Source organism: Pyrgilauda ruficollis, unplaced genomic scaffold (assembly GCF_017590135.1).
Source record: "Pyrgilauda ruficollis isolate IOZ18807 unplaced genomic scaffold, ASM1759013v1 scaffold14, whole genome shotgun sequence".
Lineage (NCBI taxonomy): Eukaryota > Metazoa > Chordata > Aves > Passeriformes > Passeridae > Pyrgilauda > Pyrgilauda ruficollis.
The window spans coordinates 8,268,034-8,291,244 of NW_024512543.1; the positions used below are offsets into that span (position 1 = coordinate 8,268,034).

The 23,211-nt window shown below is 38.4% G+C and overlaps 1 protein-coding gene across 1 annotated transcript in view; it reads left to right on the forward strand.

Annotated features, from left to right (window-relative positions):
- INO80 (INO80 complex ATPase subunit) overlaps nt 1–23,211 on the forward strand; it is a 63,214-nt gene that overhangs the window by 37,590 nt on the left and 2,413 nt on the right. Inside the window, exons 26-35 of the mRNA XM_041460193.1 lie at nt 3,868–4,093; nt 9,320–9,447; nt 13,653–13,747; nt 16,051–16,123; nt 17,511–17,669; nt 18,956–19,058; nt 19,647–19,735; nt 20,477–20,632; nt 21,721–21,880; nt 22,713–22,922. Coding sequence (XP_041316127.1) covers nt 3,868–4,093; nt 9,320–9,447; nt 13,653–13,747; nt 16,051–16,123; nt 17,511–17,669; nt 18,956–19,058; nt 19,647–19,735; nt 20,477–20,632; nt 21,721–21,880; nt 22,713–22,922 — 1,399 coding nt within the window. The remainder of the gene's footprint in view (nt 1–3,867; nt 4,094–9,319; nt 9,448–13,652; nt 13,748–16,050; nt 16,124–17,510; nt 17,670–18,955; nt 19,059–19,646; nt 19,736–20,476; nt 20,633–21,720; nt 21,881–22,712; nt 22,923–23,211) is intronic.

A 23,211-nucleotide genomic window follows, 5' to 3' on the forward strand; every position in this document is an offset into this window, starting at 1 on the left:
AATATGTTGAATTGTTCCCCTACAGCAGAAAGGATGGAGAGGGGCTTAGATGGCTGCAAATGAGGGGAAAGGTGAAAAGAAATAGTATCTGATGTTTATTCTAGTGAAAAAAAAGTTATTTGTTTTGGTTTGGCTGGTGTATAAAAATGATTCAGTGTAGACATGGCTTTTTGTTTCTAGGAGCACAAAGATTTAATTTTATGCTTGTTAGAAACTTTTGGCAGGAGTGTAGAAGACCTGAAAGAGCAGAAAGAGCACATATGTTCCCAGAAGCTATAGCCTTCTGTTGTTGTTTGACCTGTGGTGAATTTTGGGAAGTTAATGGAGCAAATGATAGAAATAGAAGCGTATGTTTATGTAGCAGCTGGGGGACGAAGTCAGTCTTCTTTCTATGCAGGCAGTTTTCGTGAGTACAGACAGGTCTCAATCATAAAAAAATGTAACTTGGAGGATGGGTCTTGCATTGTCATTAAGAAGCTAATTGAACAAATTTTGAATAATACTGTTTGGTTTAATTTCAATAGATTTCTTACACACTGGAATATTGTGTGAAGCCATTTTGGTCATCTCACACTGTCTGAAAGGTTAACTTTGCATGAAGATAAATGCAGGAAGCATTTTACAATTGCCTTAGCTAAACTAACTTCTTTAATTTAGGGTGGAAATGCATTCATACATCCCTATCACTGTATTTTTGATGTATTTCTGAACCATGACTCTTACAATCAATCAGTTTGACAATAATGTGCTGACAGAGGAGGATTTAGTACTGAGGACTGCTCTACCTTTTGTTATTAGTAAAACCACAAAACCAAGCCTGTGGGGAGAAAAATCTGAAAAAATACACCATGACAAAATAAAGACTAGAGTGAACAATCTTGAAAGAAAGACTGGTTTTTTTGTCCATTTCAGAAAGTCTTGTTTTCACTTGTAATGCATGCAAAAGATACAGGACTCTACCCTAGAAATATGTGCCTGCATTCTAAAAAAAAGGAACTGATGGTAAAGATAGTCTGAGGTCCTCAGAGGCCAATCAGTTTTGCATGGGATATGTAGGAAGATTAGTTCTTGTTAGTGTAGAAATAGCACTGAGGCACACAGAGTTTGTCTCAAGATTGTCTCCTACCAGTTCTTCCTTAGGTTGAGGTGTTACTGAAACAGGGCTTGTAGAATCTTCTGACTTTGTTTGTGTTGTAAAAATCTGTGTATTCTTTTCAGAAGATAGGGTATTTTTATGTGTCAGAAGTTAGTCTGCTCTGTGTGTAGTGGCTGCCTGTCCTAGGGGTGGAAAATCTAGGTCCTGGAAATCAATATGGCAAGTTATCTGTGCTTGAAAAGAGTATTTGTTCCACTCTGTCCGGTGTAGAAATGTTAACTCAAATGTGGTGGTGAATAGTGTCTCTTGAACAACTTAAGTCTGTACCATAATTTGTGGATTATAGCACTCTTCAGGTGACAGAACTTGCTTGCATTTTGTATTTTGTGCATTTTGAAAGAGGTTTTTCCCTTTTTCACAAAGATCAAACATATGCTTTGACTGCAGGTGGCAGTACAGGATAGCACCAACTCTAAGAGTATCTTTTAGGTAGTGGAAATGTGTTCAAAGTCTTAACACATCCTGTTTCACTTTGCAGTGTTTTGTGTGGTTGTGTGTAGACAACCACAGGTTTAAAATAGACAGGTTTTAAAATAGCTCTTGGCATCTTGAAAAACAATGGCTTTGCCATTATTGCAAAGATTGTGTGTGCTTTTTTGTTGATTTTCGGGTTTTTTTTAAAAGTGCTACGGCTGTACTCATTAATCTGTTTAAGCAATTGTTTGGCCCTTATAAACAGAAGTCTGTATGAGATTAATTTATTCCTATGAGAAGAACTCCTGTGAAACTGGTCTGGGCCACAGTTCCAGCTAGGAAACCTTGCTTAATACCTGATACTTTTGAGTTAGCTGACATATGTCCAGAGAGGTACAGCCAACATCTAAGATACCCGGCAGTCCTGAGGTATGGATTGCTCTCTTTACCTTACAGTTCTAAAGTGCAGTCTTTAAAACCGGTGTTAATTAAACTACCTATTGCTTATAATTTAAACAATAAATAATATTTTCCTTTGCATGATGTAATGTTGTATATATTATTCTCAATATAGCAGTTTTGTCACACCAGACTGAGCTGGAACATAAAATTTAAACTCCCTTCAAATATAGAAGCTTTTCATCTGCAATACAAACATGATTCTTTTATTGTGTTTAATGTTTCAGATGTCCCATGATCACCCTAATTCCCTCCCCATCTCAGTTCTGCAGGAAGTCTACTGCTTACTGTTCACCATAAAAACCTACAGACCTCCTGTACTGTTCCTTCCTATGCAGCCCCACTTGCCTCTTATAAATGTGAAAATTCTCACAAGCTTGATTTTCTCTGTTGTTCATTTGTTACATTGCTTTTCACAGTCCTGGAGGGAATGTAATTTTTCACACTGTTAGGATTGATGACAATGTTTTTTACTTACATGACTTTATATGGTGATTTTTTTCATGATACTTCTGAAATAAAAGCAACAATGACTTCTAAAGTAATGATACATTTGCTTCTTACACTGATGAAGAAATTGTCATGGCATTTCAAATCTCTCTGTTACTAGCCTGTATTGTAAGGTTGTCTTAATAGTAAAATTTGTTTTCATTTCTATGTGATTTTATAACACATTATTAAGTCTTTAGCTAGTATGTAAAAGCTTCTACTAGCTTTCTTTTGTAAACTTGGTTATAAATGTTTTTTGTAAACACTCCAGAATGTTTTCCCAAAACAGACTTGCGTTCAAAAAATGTAGAAAGAAGTTAGTAATCTGTTTGGTTGTTTTTTTTTTTTTAATCCTGTGCTAGACGGTGAATTGTTTTGCATTTATATTTGCTTTAAAGTGTTGTAATTGTGTTTACTTTGGATCATTGTATTTAACTCCTGGTGAAGTATCTGAAGTTAAATCCAGCCGAGCAGTCTGTCCTGCTGTGTACCATGGCTCAATTTCACTTTTGGTTGTTGTCCTGTTGTGGTAAGGGAGAGATATAAGAAAGCTGCAGATTTTGCAAGATTCAGCCGTGTCTGCTGGAACAGAATTTTTCTTGAGCACCTTGCAGTCATTGGCATTCAGCTGTTTGGCTCATGAGCACCTTCCACTCTGTACAGATTTGGGGTGGATGGGGCAGAAAAGGGAGAGTTAAACTGATGGAGCTGTTCCAGAGCAGCTCACATGGCATGAAATCACACTTCCCGTGTTTGCAACACTGGTCTGTCCAGCTGGGTTGTATATACTGAAACAGCTAATAGGGCATAGGATTCATAGAATGCCACAAGAAAAAGAGCACTGTTTCTGTGGCCACTTCATTTAAAGCAACTGTAAAGCCCAAGAAATACGCTGTTCCTTTTCCCCCTATTTCTAATTTATGAATCACCCAAATTTTGAATTCTCACATGAATTTCTGTTAAGGACATTATGTGTAATTTCTGCTAATGAAATAAATACTTGATTGTGAAGGGTGGAACTAAAAAGAAATAAATCTTTGCAAAAAGAGAGGTAGAGCAAGGATATTACTCTTATAGTTTTGCTATCAGTTGTGTAGCAGTTGGAAGAAGGCATACTTTATCAAAAGGCAGGTTTTCTGTGCCTGGTTGTTCAAATGGTGCTTTTTGTGGTGTGGAGAGATGTTGCATCTTTGCTTGGTTTAAACCCAACCAAAGATTGTTTTCTGTTTCTACATTTCATAATGACTTGGCTTCTAAAATTTAATCCCGTGGTACGGTACTTGAACTGGGGATTTGGGGAGAGGGAGAAATGTGACCAAGAATATTGATTATCATTATTTTACTTGTAGGTAACAGCTGTGCCACTGGAGTTCTACTGCAATGACCGAAGTGCAGAATACGAGCGCAGGGCACTAAGGGAAGGAGGAAGTCTTGAAGCAAAGCAGTGTGTACTCCATGGATCCCCTGAGCTAGCAGCTGACTGGCTGAAGCAGTGCTCCCAGTTCTTCCCAGAGCATCCAGGAGGGCTCTTAGGGATCAGGCCTCAGAACGGCTGGTCTTTTATCAGGATACCAGGTAAGTTTGGAGGCTGTAGTGCAGTGGAGGTGAGATAAATAAGGACATCTGTTATTTGGTGGTAATTTATGCTTGGCTGTGGGCTTTTTGAAGGATTGGGGATGGTTGTTTGGTTTTTTTTCTGAGTGAAAGTTAACCTGATATCTTAAAATGTACCATGATTTTGCAACCTCTGTGTGAAGTAAATCTTCGATGGATACCGAAAACATATAATACAGTTTTTTCTAATGCTTACAAACCTCTCTTTGCATGTCAGTCCTCCAAATGACTGTAAAGAGGTAGACTTGCTACTACAGCACAGTCTGCTCTCACAACCAAGTACTGTTTTGAAGTTGGAGATAGGAAGATTGCATGAAAAGTTAGAGACATAGCTTGCCTCCTAAGGTGTTGAGAGAACTTCATATTGGCCTAAAAGATCTTTTGTTGGTCTACCTGATGAAAAGGTTAAAATTACTTGTAGCAGTCTACCATGAGAAGGATAGGTTTGAGGACCAAATTCAGAGGAAATTAGTCAGGAAAATAAGGCATGAGGGATTTACTGAATTTCAATTGAAATACAGACTTACTCATATTTCCTTGTAAAGTGGGAAGAAGGTACCAGTGTACCAGTAAAATAAATGTACTGTTTTTTCTTAGAATTAGACTGAAGTAATCCAAGATCTCATAGGGTTTGATTGCCGGTACTGCATGACTTTCATGGGCCAGAAATGCTCTAGCTGTCAGAAGATGGTCCTGAGCAGCAAGCAGAATTCTGCAGAAAGTACTAGAGATCTGACAGATAGCCAAGAGGAAAAACAGCTTACACTGCCAGATGCAAAGTTATTCCCAGACCCTTTTGGGTCAAGGATGTTTGGCAGGGGAAGTTAGTACAGTAGAAGGAAAGTGGCCTTTTGCTTGCTGCAGTCTGGTTTAAGAAGGTACCTTCTTAAGTGTTTGGAGTCATTTGAAGCACATGCACGTTTGTACCTAAGAAATGGAGAAATCATTTTTCATGAGCTTGCACTGGATTAATACTCAGTCATAGCTGATGATTTTATAATTTCTTCAGCAATTCTCTTAATTGTTTGCTGGTTATTTGGAAAAAGAAAATTAATCTCTGTAGCAGAAAAGTGGCAAGTATTGAAGAGTTAAGACAGAGGACATGGATAGAGAAATGCAGAAATGTAGTCAATGCAGAAGAGAGGCAGGGCTTCATTCTCTTGAAAGACTTCCATTTTAAGCTGGGGACTTCGTTATCAGCAAAGCATTTTAGAGGAATAAAGGTAGGGTACAAGAAGCTTTCAGAGGTGAAAGAATAGGTGCAAGGTTGGGCAAATTGTTGTCAGAGCACAGCAGAATTTGGTTGAGAAGGAGGTTGGGATGAGTGTGTTATGTTAAGCTGGCTTAATTTAGGAAGCATTGGACCTAGAAGTGGGGCAAAAACAATTAAGTGGGAAGTAGCATTGAAACCTAAACTTACTCTAAGAGGAGAGGGCACACACCACAACAGGACAGCTGTGTTCATAGGTGCAGAAACAGGCACAGTGCCGTACAGAAAGTGAGTGGTGTGCTGAAGGAGCCATTTGCAAGGCTAAAGTCTAGCACATGTCAAATGGAAGGGTTGCTGTGAAGGTCTGTGGCAAGTAGGTGACAAGAAGAAAAGGGGGACATCTCTCTCTCCTAAATCCTGATCTATCCTCTCCCACACTCGGCGTTCCCAGTACCCTGGCAGCAGGCTCAGCTGTGATCACTGTGGGAATCTCTTGAGGTTTTTCCTGTTCTTTGAAAGAAAAATGGTCCTGGATTAAATGGCAGGAAGTGTCTGAGTCCTTTTAGTATCGATAAAAAGCACCGGCCTCACTGGCTGTTTACTGTGAGAGCCAGCTAGCTCCTCACTGACCCCATTGTGCCGTCAGGAGGGGAACCAGGGGTGTCAACTGGAACCCAGGCTTTATCTCTCTTTCCTCTGCTTTTTGCATGTCCAGAGGCACTTTTTCTCATTCTCCAGAGAGCGCTGAGCCCAGCTACAGTCATCAGCCAGAGCTCCTGACAAAGGTTATTCTGAGTCATAATCATTTGTAACTATTCTTCCCAGGCCCACTGTATCCCCTTGTAGATAATTTATGTCCACATCCTAGCATGGCTGGAGGCAGTTGGGTTTGGTTTTTTTTTCAGACTGACAGCCATTTGGTCTGGTTCCTTTTTCTTGTTTATTTCATACAGTGCTGAAGAACCCAACAAATTGTGTCCTAGGAAGAGCTCTTTGACGCTGCAGTACAGGACCTCTATCTTAAAGTTTTAAACTTAAAGTTTTAGCTTTAAGTTTTGACTTAAAGTTTTAAAAGTTCCTTTTAAACAACAAGAAAAAATCCATAGAATTTGTCATTTGAAGTTGTTGCTGCTCATGAAATGCAAAAACAGGTAGAACTGCAGATTTTGGAAGTCCCCTTTAAAAAATGAATAGTTTTTTTCTTCTCCTAGGTAAGAGAAAATTAGAAACAGAAGTGAAATAAACTAGAGGTGGAAGACAGAGAGTTTTTTCCTCTTTTGAATAATTCTGGTATTTTCTAAAGATGGCATGAGTAAAGCACATTTTCTGTTACCATTTTCCAGAATTTGTTGTTTGAAGCACTAGGTGGCAGGCTTTCACCATGGAAAAATACTTGATCTTGGAAAACACAATGGCATCAGGCTAGCATGCTTAAAGGTGCCAGGTTAAGGACAAATGATTTTCTCTCCCAGAGATGATAAATCTCTTTTTTGGTAGTACTGTTTTGCTCCCCTAAAAAAACCTCAAAAACTTTCTCACCAGTGCAGTCTGCTCTACTGCTGAGCTATTGGATGACTTATGAACTGTTAACAAGTTGCTAACTTTTCAAATCATTTGCACATAAATTCTTTACTTGTAATTTGCATTTCATTGCGATTTAAAAATAGCAACTTACACAATGGAGACCTCAGGAGCCAGCAGCAGAGGACACGCATCATTTCCAGTTAGCAAAGCTTAATTCTACCTATTGGTGCCTTTGTGAGAAAAACAGTAGCATTTTGCTTTTGGAAACTTGCTAGTATGTTAATCTGATCCTGTCAACACTCGCTTTTGAACAGACCCTGTTGATTCTCTGAGTTTTCTTCCAGTTAGATAGCTTTTGGTTAATAATCATGTTAGTCTGTGACTATATCTAGATTATATATCTAGACATTTCATGTAGCTTCACTCAGTATAATTTGTTCTGAAATAGCAAGCTGACCAATTAGAATGAAAGCAGAATGTCATGGCTGTATTTTTGATTAAAGGAAATAATTTTGTATAAAGAGTAAATACTGCTGTTGAACAAAGGCTTTGGCTTCCATAAGTGTATTTTAAAACCAAGTAGCTGTAATTCATTTCCATTTTGCTTAATTGCCTACATTGAAAATTTGGTTTTCCTTAGAAGAATGCATGAGGCTATTAATGATTTATATGTAATTGAGACTGAATGCTGTTCTAGAGATGAGTGCATCATTATACATTATGTTGCACTTGAACAAATGCTAGCCTGATGTGTGGGCTCGAGTTTTGCTTACAGTATTTCCTTGACTCGGCTCCCCAGTTAATGGATTCCCTAAGATAGTCACCAACAATTTAAGCAATGGTGTGGTACTTGCCCCAGGCAGAGCAAGATCATCACTGCCAAAAGGAGGAAATACAGTCACTATCTAGATAGGCAGACAAGCAAGAAAGAGCAGACCTATCTTGTCTTGGGTTCTCAACTAGTGAATTGCAGGTGCATGGTTGTAAAATTACCATAGCAGAGAGCATTCACAGCATTGTTTTGTAGAGCAAGTGGAATAGCTAATTATTTTAAACCATATGAAAACTCGCAATGTTTTGAATTTCAGAAAGGAGATGATTGGTTGCATTTTCTGATGTTCTGATGTAGATTCCAGCATCAAGTCCATTATTTATATTGCAACTAAAGATACTTTTGAAAGAGAGCAACTGCATTCCTGCTTTTTCCAGGAAGCCCATAGCTGTGCTTGCAGGAATTGCTTACTACTCTGCCACATCACTGCACACCTACCATATGACTTTGGTGGACTGTGTTGCCTGCTGTGCTTGTAAGACATTTTTAGGAGTGCTGTTGTGTGATCTGTGCTCCTCTCTTCTACTAGTATGAACCTGCTTTTGGTTATATTAAAATACATGATGGTCAGATGAAAGAATTAATTTTGTATATAACTTTTTTTTTAATTGGGATATTGGGCAAGATAGTTAACTGCCTTACAGAAAGCTGAATTTTCTTCAGCCCATGAGTTAATTAATTCTATGAAGCAGGAAGTGTGCAAAAGTGTTACCTGCTAGACATTAGAGAACATTACCTGCTAGACACGCTGAAAATCCTTGGGTTCTGTACTAGCCTGCACCATCTGCAGTTGTCAGCTTTCCGTTTTGGCTGTAAACCTAAGTTCAGACATCCAGAAGAATAGAGAATCATCAATGGCCTTTCCAACAGATAATTTTTTGGAAGAAAATTTCTCTTCATCCTCTTTCAACAGTAATGTATTGTTTACTGAAGTTTATGTACAGAATGTACAAACAGGAAGATCTCCTTCCTGGAAAATACTTCATGAGCAGTGCTGAAATACACAGGACATGAAGTATAAAATCTGAAGTGACTGAAAAGATTGCCATCTGGACACATTTCTTAAACAAAACAAAAGAAGAAAAAAAGGAGAGGGCAGGGAAGAATTCAAGGCAGTGCTGTGAGGGGATTGTTGTTTTACAGGGACCTAGGCAACTGTTCTTCTTTTCTGGGAAGGTGAGGGGTTTGATTTGTGGAGGATAAGTCTAAAGCTCAGCAGAAGGTAGCAGCAATGTGCAAAGGACAGCATTTTCATGTGTGTAATGGAAAATACTTCTTCAAGTGTCAAGATATTTAGTGCTTGTTGATCTGGGCAGAGTAAAACCTTAGATGAGGGATATGGCTGTCCAAAAAAAAGGATTGAGCCCATACTTAAGACCAGTCTGTAATGTGATTTTGCCACGTGGAGCATATAGGTGTGCTCCCATCCCAGCAAACAAAAATTATTGTTACCATTGTGATTAAAGTATCAGCCAGAAGGGATGTTGCAGTTTCTTCCGTCACACCTCCTTACTTCAGAGATTATAATGTAGTGAAGTGCTAGCAACACTTAGAAGATAACTTGTTGCATGTATCTGGGCTTGCTTTATTAATTACCTGCTTTTCTTCTATTTCTTTTCAGATAAAGAGAGTCTGATCACTGACAGTGGAAAACTTCATGCTCTTGATCTTCTATTGACACGGCTGAAATCTCAAGGACACAGAGTTCTCATTTACTCCCAGATGACACGGATGATTGACTTATTGGAGGTAGGAGAGCTATAGCTGACAGAAGACAAGTTATGAAGATGGAGGTTTAGCAACACTGTTTTGGAGAAAGTACAATAATTTGGATGCAGCAAACTTAAATAAAATTACTATACCAGAGGATACCCAGAGGTTAATGCATTAATATGAGAATATAAGAACTGCCATACAAAGTTAGACCTAAGGTCCAACCTAATGTTCTGCTGATACCAGTGTATAACAGCAGATGTTATGCAGAAAATAAGTACAAGAATACTGATACTTCACCATTACTCACTCAATCTCCAGCAGTTTGCAGTTCAAGGGGTTCCTAAAGCCTCCCATGTACTCAGTTGTCCAACATGGATTCTTCTTCCATGAAGTTGTTCATTTGCATCTTGACACCTTGTTAGGTGTTGGTATTTGCACTGCCCTGTGGCAAGGGGTTGCATGGCTTAATTATCCTCTTTTCCTGGTTTGAACTGCTTCCTTCTTTTTTCATTTGATGCCTACATGCCTTTTTACTGGAAGGAAGAAGGAGAACAGTAGTAAATTTTACAGTGTTTATGTTGCTTGTAATTTCACAGACTATTACCATTTCCCTCTAATATCTGATTCCTCTGCAGAAGTTTCATAAACATTAGGAGGTTCTCTGGCATACGGGATAGGAAAGAAGTAAGGAATGAAGTCATAACTTATAATTTAAAAACAGACATTGTGCCTCTGAAGAAAAAAAAAATCTTTATTTGATGAGCAGCTGTGCCATCAAAGAGCTAGGATACTGTCTTCTCCACAATAAACTGAAGAGAAAAAGTGAGAAGCCTGAATCAATAGCTGCCTAAGTCACGAGTTCTGTATGAACAGGAGAGTATTTTAAGGTCAGCAGTTAATAGTTCAATAACAAATCACAAGCTGAATTTTGTTTTTGCTGCTGTGAGGAAAAACAGAACTTGCATGGTTGCAATTCTGTATTTTGGCACTTTGCCTAGCATTGCTTTGTATGCCTCTTTTTCTGGCAAACATTGGACATGGTGTAGGTTTGTTGATACTCTGCATTACACCATGGGGCTCATAAAGCTGTGTTTAGTGCTTCTGTCTTTTCTCTTAGCATTCAATTTGAAAGGCATACCATTTTGCTATTCCATCTCTTGAATGTTCAACTTCAGTTGTGTTTTATTATCCAAATAAGCCACCTACTAAGTCCTCTGTTTTTCTTTCTCCCCACCAAAGTAACAGAAGCTGAAGTTAAGCAAGCTGAAAATCAAATAGGGACTCCATTAATAAGAAGATCCTTGCAAAAGCTGTGTATCTGTAGATATCTGTTTTTTTCCAGATCTGTCAAAATATATCGGCCTAGTTGAATATGAAAAAACACAGGATATCTTTTTTAGCAGTATTTGGACTATATTGCACTAACCTAATCTATGCAGGGCAGAGAGCACAAAGCACATTGTTTACAAAGTTATAAAATGATGTTTGTTTTATGTAACTTCAGCTGAAGAGCTGCTGCATAGTTCAGCCATTATAAAATGGCAGATATAAATACAAAGGGGAAAATTATTTTCTTTCAACAGGAGAGGATAAATTATAATTTCAGTATTGTTTTTCCATGCAGATGTGTATTTCATATTTTTAAGATTTTGTTCGTTTTTTCTCCATGTGATTGCTCTCTTCTGTAAAAGTAATTGTCCATGGTTTCATTGGGCATCACATTGTATTCATGAGATGAAGGGGTCGAATTATGTTCTGCATGAAGTAAAATGTCTTGGTTATACTCTACCAAAAGTTAATGAGTTGTGTGAAAACAGAAGAGTACTCTATTTAGACTCTGTTAGTGAAATAATATGAAGGGAAAACATTTTCCTGAGAAAGTATCATTGTGGAAGCCCAGAAGAGCACTGGCTTTAGCAGCACTGCATTCTTGCCATACTCAGGTCATTGTGTGTTTGTTTCCTGTGTAGGTGCTCAGTTGCAAGGGTTTCATTGTTTGTCCTAGACTGATGCTTCTGATGACTTGGTGACCCTTTACACTAAGCGAGAGTGGCAGGTAGATTTTTCAAGCAGGTCTAATACAAGGATCTCTATATGAGACTGAAGCCTCCCTGTGAGGTTTCCCCCACCCCACTCCATCATTCCTTGTGGGGAAGTAGCAAAATGGGCAGTCATCAAGTGTCTTCCACAGTTAACAGTAGAGACCAGTATATCAGGGTTCTCTCTTTAGCTAAAAGCATGCCATTTCTATGAGTGATCAGAACACTGAAGTGCTGAGAAGTGTAGTCTGAATTGCAATGTGGATTTTTTTTTTTTTTTACTTTTTTTCTGAATTGAAAGGGTGTACTGTTAATATTTGGGAAAGTACTGCACAAAACCAGTTCACAGCAAAAGGATACTTCATATGAGCACTGTTACACTACTGTGAGGTATCCAACTTGATCAGAGGAAGGTGGATGAAGACATACCTGTTAGATGATCAGCTAAGGGCTAATGTACAAAGCTAGTTTGCAGATGTGGGGGAATAAATGCCAGTAGTGAAGGTGTAGAATAACTTGTTCTTTGCACTTTGTGCCTTTGTGAAAATGTCTGAAGTATGGAATAAGGATAAATGCACCTGGTGGAAATGTTTTCTGTTTGTGCTAAAGTTTGTTTAGAAGACAGATAATGAAAAGATGGTTAGCACGTGAGGGAAGACTAAGTCAGGATCAAAAGGTTGAATCATCATAAAGGCAGATAAAGACAGTAACAAAGAAATGAAAGGAAAAGGTTCTTGTGACAATAGTAAAAGAATTTATCAAATCTGGAGAAAAGGTGGCATAGTGCCTGACAACTCTTATCTCTCTGGTTTTAGTTTGTGACAGAAACCTGCCATAGAAATGGAATAAATTAATAGTTAATTAGGATTTGTTTGTCTGTGCGGTGATGTAGCTGTTCTCTGCTTTGAACTTCTTTTGTTGTACTCCAGAAATCCTACTAGCTATGAGCTCTGTTTCATGGAAGTAGTCCAAGTCTGGATTTGGCTGTTTCCACACTGTTCTATTTACCTAATTTTCTCTTTCATCTGCTTCATGTTGAAGCTCGCTTCCTCTGCATCAGTCTTTTTCTCAGTTTCCTTATAATATGGCAGCTCTTTCACTATTTCTGCAGAGCACAAAGGAATCAGGAGCCCTGAAGGACAGGTGAAAAGGAGAACTGGGCATAGTACTGTCAGAAGGTTCATTAGAGTGCAAGCACTGCCATGTCTTCTCACGGCACATCAGTTCTGTGTCTGCTGAGCACTGTGGCTTGGAGCAAGATGAATCTCATAGTTCTTGCTGCTAAAGCACTATCTGATCCTTTCTGTCTTCATTTGCACTCATGGCATTTCAAAAAGACTCATGCACCAGTATGGCTAAACCTAACTCGTGTAACCAGTAGGTGTTGCATCTTGTCAGCCAAGCAAGGATCCATTGTTTAAGCACCCCTGAGGATGTCTTTCCAGAGAAACTCCATGGTTATTTGAGCTTTGTATGTAATTCACATTTTGTTGATGGTTGCACAGGTATCAAGAAATGCTGAGAACCTTAGAGCATGAAAAATGTGTCTCAGTGGAAAAAGCCTTTGCTTACAGCATTCGTAGCTGATGCCATTTGATTTGTGTCTCAGGCAATGGTTTCAGTTCTGCTGCTTGGCAGGAGCTGTGGGCTGACACACCAGAGTAAATGTTCAGTGCTTTCCTGTGCAAGAGATTGACAGGCTCTTCGCTGCTGAGATAAAGGCTGGATGGACATTATACAGCACCAGGTTTTTAAAACCACCCGTGAAATGGTGTACAATCGACAGGGAGCAGGTGCAATTGGTTTGTTTGGAAAGGTTTGCTTGCGCAGTAAAAACTTGGGATTTAGTGAAAATTTAGACTCTGTGAAAACAAACTTCCCATTTTAGTCATTTTTGTTTAGCTGTTTATTTATAGGAAAAGGCATGTACCAGGTCTGCAGTACAGCAAATGTATCCCCAACTCTGAATTGACATTGTCATTTACATGAAATGAAGAAGCTGACATATGATTGAGTAGCTTTAATTTCTGGATTGTATTATTATCAAGTATTGCTTACAGAACATTTGTTGATGATGTTTATGGAACCTTGTTGTAACTAGCAATCCTGTTTTTGTTGTGTGTGGTGGGGGGCTCTGCAAGAATCAAGACTGAACAGTTTCAAGAACAACTGTATTTTTCTGGTGCATGTTCTTTGCAGGAATACATGGTTTATAGGAAACATACCTACATGAGATTGGATGGCTCTTCAAAGATTTCTGAGCGAAGGGACATGGTGGCAGATTTTCAGAACAGGTAATGTAGTTTGCAAGGTGTGTTCATGCTAAAATACATGTACCTAGGAAATTGGTGTAAGATGTAATGAAAATAAATTAAATTTGTACTTATCTTTCTTTGTATCAAATTGAGCTCATTTATCTGAAATAATTTCTTGGTGGTTTGCTGACCAGTAGTCAGTGGTGTTGATATGAATCTGTGAAAGAGTACTGGAAGCAGTTTTAGTGTAGCCACCTCTTGTACTTCTTGCCAATTCAAATGGGCTGTTGCTTAGAAAGAAGCTCAATAGAAAAGCAGCAAATGTCCAATGGTTATTAAATGCTTTGACAGTTGACACTGTAAAGATGAGATTGAAAATCTTGCATATGCTAGAGTATTGAAAGTGACCTAGTTTTCTGCAAAACAAACTATTTAACCATATTTTACTAAGAAACCTTAAACTAGTGTACAAGAGATAAAATGGGGATTTTATTAGCTAGAAAGGTAGGGTAACTCTTCTCATTTAGTAAACCAAAATGGATCCTGACAATTTTAATAAGAGAACCAGAGCGCATTACTTACAATGATTGAGTTTATAGTTATTAAGTTTCCTTTTTATCATGAGATACAGCTTGATATGATGTCATTTTGGTACAGTAGTTCACAGTAAGGTTATCCTTCCTGTATGTTGATGTGAGCTTGTAAGAAGGTCACTTTCCTATTTCAGTGGAGTTAGGTTCATAGACAGTTACTTATTGCAGGGTGAAAGCAACATTCTAGACTTGGGAAAATTCCTTATGTTAGTGGTCCCAAAGTATTGTTGCTGAGGATAGGAGTCAAGGCCTTTCAGGTCACTGGTTCACGAGGCTGAAGTACTGGGCTGCAATGATGAGTCTTCTAGTGAATTTGAACATGTGCAGAAGTAAGTGAGAGGACCATGTAGTACCTTTCTTTCTGCCTGTTTCCACGTGTCAGAAACAAGTTCCTTGCAGGTTATGATGTCCTCCTGGACTCCTGAGGCTTCTTCCTGTAAAGTCTTTTAAGCAAAAGAAGTGAAAAAAAAAAAGATTTTATTAATGAACAGAATTTGGTTTTATTAGCGAATAAAACAGCTGAAGAAAAATAATAATTTCAGCAGGAAATCCCTTTGAAATGTACGTCAGCCAGTCTAAACAAGAATTCCTATTAAGATGTTAGTTGAGTTCCTCTTATACATGATTTACTTATGAAAAATATTTCCAGGAAAAAAAGCTTGACTGAGACTAAACTGTTCTGCAGGATATCCTTGCAAGGTGCTGAAAATACATAGCTATGGCATGATAATTTGTTCACATAGTCTGTGGCTCAGTCCACTTTGCTTCCCATATGGCATATCCAGAAGCATATCACAGCTGCATGTTCAGGTGACTGTCTACACACACATCCCACTATTGTTACAAGAGAACAGATTACCTGGCCAAAGATTACCTTCAGTGCAAACAGGCACCTGTTGACCCCTTTGGCTTTTTTACCTGCAAGATAAAGTCTGAAGATTGACAGCTTGGTTTTAGTTCCTTCCAGTTCATTCCTCTAGAGTTTCTGGTACTTCACTGGTTTTACATTTGCCAAGTTGTTCAGACAGTGTAGTACCAAAAGGATGTGGTGTTCCAGACTGTCTTCCCTTAAGCAGAGAAGGACAAATGTGTCAATGTCTTTGGAATCCCTACTAGCATACTGTCTGATTTGTTTGTGCCAGCCTATTCACAGATCCATAAGGTGTGGAACACTTATAAATACTGGTGACCCTGCAGAGACACTAGTGCAGTTCACAACCTTAGCAGAAACTTTGATTTTTTGAGTTTTGCTGTTATCAGTACTTGGTCATGCTACATATAGGCTTGTCTCCTTTTTTGTTCTGTTCAAAGCACAAAACTTAGAACAAAACTTGCATCTACACAGTTTTGCCTTTACTTTTCTTTTTTGTTATCAGTTGAGCATCATTAAGGTAAGATTTCTTTAACATTGGGTCAGTTCTGTGAAACAATAGATTGTTCTTTGTGTGTATGAAATATTAATTTCCAGTCTGGGCAAGACAAGCAAGCCCTGTTTTGTTTTGATACAGATTAATAAACTGCTATTGCAAATTGAATGTTTACGTGTTTAGACAGTCCTTATTGTAGATTACTTTCTTTCACTCTTTCGCATGTTTCTTTTCCTTGACCGTGAATGAACGGCACAAAGCGTTCTGAACTGTTCAAGTAATAGAAATAGCCATGATTGCTTCACGTGGGTCAAAAATTTGCTTCTGTAGTTATTCCTTGCTTGTGCACAAAATAAGGGGGTTTCATCTCTTTCCTCTACAGGAATGATATATTTGTGTTCCTCTTAAGTACAAGAGCTGGAGGCTTGGGCATTAACCTTACAGCTGCAGATACGGTAGGTGAAATTTGGTAACAATTTATGTTGGAAAATCAGTCATTCTGTGTGAAAGTTGGCACACTCTTGCCCATACTGATCAATATTTTTAGTACTGCCATTCACATTGTGAAATTGCATATACTGTTTTCTTTGGTATTCGCAATGTAATATTATCTTGATGATAAAGTTGTAGAATATTGGACATTTTGGTACACAGTTTTTGTTTACAGTTGGAAATTTCTTCCCACTCCACCCATACTTCAGTACCAGAGTCTACAAAGGAGTTGGATTGCTGAAGGGGTTTACAGGTGCAAATGACACTTAGATGAAACAGCATTCACTGTATGAATGACCTTTGCTCCTAAGGTTCAGTTGCAAAGGAACCATTGGAATATTTATCAGTTACCCTTTTTTCTGTGCCCAGAAGAATAAAACAATGCCTATAAAAGTAGGAAGGCATTTGTAGCTGAGGATCAGCTACTCAGGAAGGAAAAATTTCTTCCCCTGAGGTGTAAAGACAGACTGATTTAGGTGAATTGCAAGGATTTGCACTCTGGAGCAGCTGCCACTAATCACTAGGGAAGGAATACTGATGAACCATTCATATTTTCATTAACAGCTATTCTTGTTCTTCTGACCTGCACCTGGTGTGCTTGCAGATTTGACCTCAAGTCTGTAGCCACACAAACCCAAAGGTCTCTGAATCAAAAAAATCCTATCCTATCTTGCTGTCGGTCACAAGAAATCAAAAGAAAACTAGTATCTGTAGGATTTTCAGGGTTTAAAAGAAGAAATAAACACATGGTAGCTCAGGCAGATTCCTTGCATGAGTACTTTTAGTGGTTTTCTGTGTAACTTTCTTAATACTTTACTTTGCTGCCTAAAATTTCTTAAGTGCTTTTGGTTTTGATGCTTATTGTTCATAAAGTACTATTAGAGTAGTAGTGCAATATGAATTTAATGTAGCATTTCAGTTTTTTACAGTCAAAGTACTAGAAACATTAGACTTTATCTAGGTTTTGAATAAAAACGGGAGTGTTATTTTCTTCCTGAAATTCTGATAAGATGGTAAGTAACACTAAAATGCGTCCATGATGTGGACTGTAGTCTATAATTAATTGTATGACAGTGATTTAATGTGATAACAAACTTAGGATTTTTTCAGATCTGTTTAAGAAGATATTAAAGACATTCTTTGGATGTTGAAACATTCATAGTGTCAGTTAGTTTGAATTTACCTGAAATGCAATGGAAGAGACTTCACAGGACTGGGCAAGGCTAGTTTAACACAGCCTACAGTGGGGCTGTAATTCTGTGAAACATGATTGAACTTCTCTTGTTTGTTTAGTCACCAGGTACTCTAAACGCGTGTTTTTGTTTAACCCCTTCTGCTGTTTCCTTGCAGGTAATTTTCTATGACAGTGACTGGAACCCAACAGTAGACCAGCAAGCCATGGACCGGGCGCACAGGCTGGGTCAGACCAAGCAAGTCACCGTGTACCGCTTGATTTGTAAAGGCACCATCGAGGAGCGCATCCTGCAGCGCGCAAAGGAGAAGAGCGAGGTAGGACAAGGAACTCGCCTGCAACGAGAAGTTACAGGAATGGTATCATAAAGCATGTATCAACATGAGTAAAGAGAAAGAAAAAGTGTCTGCAGGGAGACAGAAGAGAAGGCAAAAGGAAGTGTCTTTGTTCAAATATGTGTCTCTAACACAGCAGCAGTTCAGTGACATGTGAACTGGAAAGAAGCTAATTATTTACAGTATGACTTCATAAAAACTATTTCTTATGTTGCAGTGAAACTATTCAGCCTTGTTTAAGGCTGTTTAAGGCTTAGGGCTTCTGTCCTTGCTGTGTCAGAGTTACTGATTCTTCTCATATTACACAACAGCTGATTTTTTTTCAAAGACATTTGGAAGGTAATCAAGTGGAAATTATTTGAGGTGTTAGGGTTGCCAGAAAAGCTCAGTGTCCTGCAGCATCAAGCAGTAAGTGTACTAGGAACTTTAAACTTCATGATACTTTATTGGCAGGAAAATAACTAAGGAGATTCAAGTTTTTTGGTAGCAGTAGGTACACTATATGCAACATTCAGATGTTTCTTGTACTTGGAATTTTTTCTAGCTTTTTTCTTACTTGGATGCTGCTCATGATGTTGCAGCAACTGAATGCAGTCACATTTCCCTTGTTGAAACCGTTTTTTTTTCTTAAATACTGCACTAAAATTACCTGAAATCAGCCTGAAAATTAGGTGTAGTCTGCTGGTGATCCAAATAATTGAAATTGCCTTATGTTAAAGCTTGTTCTCTTCTGTTAAGTTACAACTCTTCTTAGTTGTTGGGTTTTTTTTTAATATAGTTTAGCAATAGAGGCTGAGTGAATTGCTTAAACTGCAACATTGACTCAGGATGGAGATACAATTTTCAGTCAAGGAGACTAAAAATGTTCACCTTTTAATAATGTGATCTTCATGATCCTCTGTGCAATTACTTGAAAATTTGAATGGGTAAATAATACTTGAGAGGGCTGTTGTTGTATTTTTGTTTTGTTTTGTTCAGCAGTATATTTATTAATACTATTATAATTTGTAGTTTATTACATACTGCTTCAGAAAAAATGGCACTTGCCATGAGGGGTGGTAATTTTCTGCTTTCTATCTCTGTTGCTTCTCGTATTTTATACCCTGAAATTTTGCTGCTAAATTTGGTATGATAGAGAAATTGGATCAAGTCTAACTTAGAGAGACGTACTTGAATGATTTTTGCAGCTGGCTTTTAGTGATGGGTAATGAGAAATGTTTCATGGTGGCTTTGACTAATCTTTTCTTCACTTGGCTTTTTCCTTCTAGATTCAACGAATGGTAATTTCAGGTGGCAATTTCAAACCTGACACCTTGAAGCCAAAAGAGGTGGTCAGCCTTCTGCTGGATGATGAGGAGCTAGAAAAGAAATGTATGTGAAATTAGTGTTTCAGCAGTCCCCCCATTTTCCACTTCATTACCTTATGAAATCTGTGTTTTTATCTCTACAAACACATGTATTGCTGATAACAACTTCTGTTTCCTGTCTCTTTTTGTATTGCCAACTCTTGTTAGTACAAGCTAGTTTGATATCACTGCTGAGCTGAATGAAGTTGTGCAAAATGAGACATGATGATGTGATTAAGTTTTTATTGGCACTCATTCAGGATCATTACATTGTTCCTGAATGACAGAGCTTTGACAAGAACTATGGGGGTCATGACAAGAAAAGTATTAGTAAAAGTGCTGTATTTCATCATATTTTTGAAGTTAGATGCATAGTCTTTCATGTTGCTTGAAAGAAGAATTTCCCTGTAAGACTTTTTAATGACTTGTAAACAAATGGTTTTAGTAGAGTAATGCTTTCAGTGTGTTTTAGTTTCAATACAACTGATTTTTCTTCCCAGTTCTGTTAGAATAAGAACTTCTTGTAAGGTTCATAAAAGGATAGGAAATATCTTGGTGACAGCTTTGTATTTCTTTGTATAATGGTGACAGCTTTGTATTTCTTTTCCAACAGTGCGTCAGCGTCAAGAAGAGAAGCGACAGCAAGAAGAAACAAATCGTGTGAAGGAACGTAAACGTAAAAGGGAAAAATATGCTGAGAAGGTACTTTGATACAGAGAGGTTGCCTGTGACAGTAATAGATCCAGAAGAGCTTCAGGATCACTGTTAGGGAGTGTGGAAACATTTTATGCCAAGGCAGTCTGAATGAGTAAACCTTCTTGCTTTTGCTGTTGAAAGTCAGCCTGTGGCAGTTCCTTACACAGAAGAGGGATATTAAAAAATAAGTAATGAATAGTTAGCTATATTTTAGCTATTAACAACTTCAAAAATAGGGAAGTACTGCCTATCCAAACAAACCTGACAATCAACTGATCATTAAATTGGTGACTTTATTAAGATTTTGTTCTGCAAAGACAAAAGGGGAATGTAAAGAAGGCACCAAACACAGGAAAATCACATACTATGAGGCTTCCATCTAACTAGAGAAGATTAGTTTGTTTAAAAAGCATCACTAAAACCAGTTTATGAAAATTCTCCGTTTGTAAGAGAAGGAGCCTTTGCATTAATTAATTGGAATTTTATGTAATGGTAAAGAATTTCAAGTTCACTCCAAAAGGTACTAGAAATCAAAGTAATTTTGTTAGAGTAATACTCCATCATTCCAGCTGTTTTATGAAGAAAAACAAAACCCTTCTGAAATCAAAAGAAGGCTTGTTTTGGGAAATTCTTCCTGTGGCATTCCTGAGTTAAAATACTGTGCTAGATATTGAGATTTTGAGTTGCTTGTTCCCATTCTTCTGTTTTATTGCTTTTTCATTCCTGGTATTACTTGATTTATTTCAGAAGAAGAAGGAAGATGAATTGGATGGGAAGAGAAAGAAAGAGAACACGAACCTTGTGATCCCATTTGTTCCCTCAGCTGATAATTCCAATCTGTCTGCTGATGGGGATGACTCTTTCATTAGTGTAGACTCTGCCATGCCCAGTCCTTTCAGTGAGGTAAGACTCACTGCTGCTTTAACCCACACACTGTTTCAGTTGTGGCCCTGCATCTTGTAGGATTCTTGCTATCTGGTACTTTAGGTCTTGTAGAGAGCTTTGAGTGTGTGGGGAAGTGATGCATCTTAAAGGTGAACCATGCAAATGAAAATAGTTTATTGAAAATGCAACAGCTGCTAATAAGCTGCCTTACAGCTCCTCATGTTATTTGACATTCCATTATTCCCCTCTTCCTTCACTCTCTAACTCCCTTTTCTTACAGTGAATTTATCCCCTGACTTTCCTCCCTTCCAGTCCATGGAATTTTTCCACTCTTACCTGGAGTCCCACTTAACTTCCTTCCTGCTTTCTTGTTCCTTTTCCCTGCCTTTCTCATGCTCACATTTATAACCATGTGCCCTCTCCCATACCAATATTTCCCATAGCAACAACACTCTGCTTGTGAGCCAAACAGTATCCCTCAAATACCTCCTTGACATTCAGTGTCTTGTAAGTACCCCTCACTAGTCTCATCTGTGTCTCTGTCTCTGCTTCCTCATTTGCATCAGGTTCTGAATTATTGTGGTTTTTCTCCTCTGGAATTTAAATTAAAAATTCTCAGTGGCATACATCTTATTTTCCTTCACCTTTGTGTAAAGAATTGCAAATTGGTTTTAGCAGCAAATGTATTTTGTTCTGTGCCATGTCAGTTAAGATTTCTGTATTGTACTGTTCCTTTATTGATCAAGATTTTTATTAGCAGTAGTAGTGGATTAAGAATCCTATTTTCTCTTTTGCAGTTGAAAATGCACAGTTGAACAGCAGTTTGCTTAAGTCTCTACTGAGCCCATTAGTCTTCTGCTTCATAACTTAACATGTATTTTCATGAATTGAAATTAAATAGGTGGAGGCCTTTACTGCTGCTCAGCCTGTAAATAAAGTGTTGTGTGATCAGGCGGATGATGTGTCATGCTCATGCTGCTATTCTAGAGAAAATGGGAAAGAACAAGTACCAATTACTTGTGATTGTATAGGTTTTGAAGATCTTACTATTTTTGTACCCTTTCCTAACCTGAGGAGCTAATGGGTTTGTTCTCTGTCACATTTAGATATCCATCAGCAGTGAATTGCATATGGGCTCTATCCCTCCCGATGAGAGCAGTAATGATATGCTTGTGATTGTGGATGATCCAGCTTCTTCAGCACCTCAGTCAAGGGCAACAAACTCTCCTGCTTCCATTACTGGCTCAGTTTCAGACACCGTGAATGGTAAGTAGTCTTGCCTTGATTTATTACAAACATTTATTAAACCATGACTTTGCATAGCTAAGTAATAGGTTTTCTGTATTCTACCCAGGATATATGAATGGTTGACAAGATTTGGGGGGAAAATAATTGCCTTTTCATTGCAAAGTTACTTCTGATTTGATAGGAAATATGTTTATAGTCTGTAATTTACCACTTACCTATTTTCTGCGTTAGCTACTTCAGAACCTTGTGTCCTTTGTTCCTATATTATTGAGGGCTCTCCTACCCTTAAGCTTGTTACCAAATTACAGACAACCACAGAACAATTAATCTCTTAGCTTTTCCTTGAATTTGCTATTGCATTAATAATTAGTTCTTTATCTGCAGTGGGTGGTTGGAACAATTTTTTTCAAGTGCAATGTAATTTTAAATGATGTCAAGTGGTTTTAATTACTGTAGTTTTTTACAATGAAGTAAGTAGAATCATAGTTCTTGACAAGTTTCTTTAGAGATAGCAGATGGAAGATAATTGCATCTCCATCTTCAAACAAGAAAATGCATAATCCTGAAGTAGAATTTGGAATACTCCACCTCTTTGTAGGTTGGATTCATAATAATACAAGTAGTTGCAGTTAAGATACTGTTGCTGAAGAGTGAAGTTTTGTATACATAATTTCTTTTCATGAGACCACTGCTTGCTAGCAGTGTGCCTGTTCCTGTAAGTGCCTGTTCCTGTAAGTGCCACATAGGAGCAGTATTCATGTACCTGGTAGGCAGCTTTGATGCCACGCTCACTTGTGAGGCATGCGAAACACTGCACGAGTCACTGGTTTAACATCCTTTTCTTGTTCAGGCGTTTCAATGCAAGACGCATCTCTTGCTGTGAGAGGCCAGTCAAGTCGAAGCCGGGGTCGTCCCAAAGGTGGCTCCAAAGGTGGCACTGGGAAAGGCAGAAGCCGGAAGTCGATAGCGGGGAGCGCAGCGGCGATGGCAGGGGCCAAGGCGGGGGCAGCGGCGGCCTCTGCGGCGGCGTACGCAGCCTACGGGTACAACGTCTCCAAAGGTATGTGGGGCCGGGCAGGCACCAGGCTGCCCAGAGCACAACCAACATCAGCTGGCCTGATGGCTGCCTACAGCTGTCAGGAGATAGGTTAAGTGTTGTGTTGGTGGTGTTGCTTGTCCATTATATTCTGAGATCCACGCAATACAAAGTGTGGCATGGTAAGGGTGTGAGAGGATAGCCACTTTTACCTCAGATGACCTTGAGTTTCATCTGCCCTTGAATTATCTCACAGAAAATATTTTTCCTCTTGGCTTTTTTTTTTTTTTTTTTTTTTTTTTTTTTTTTTTTT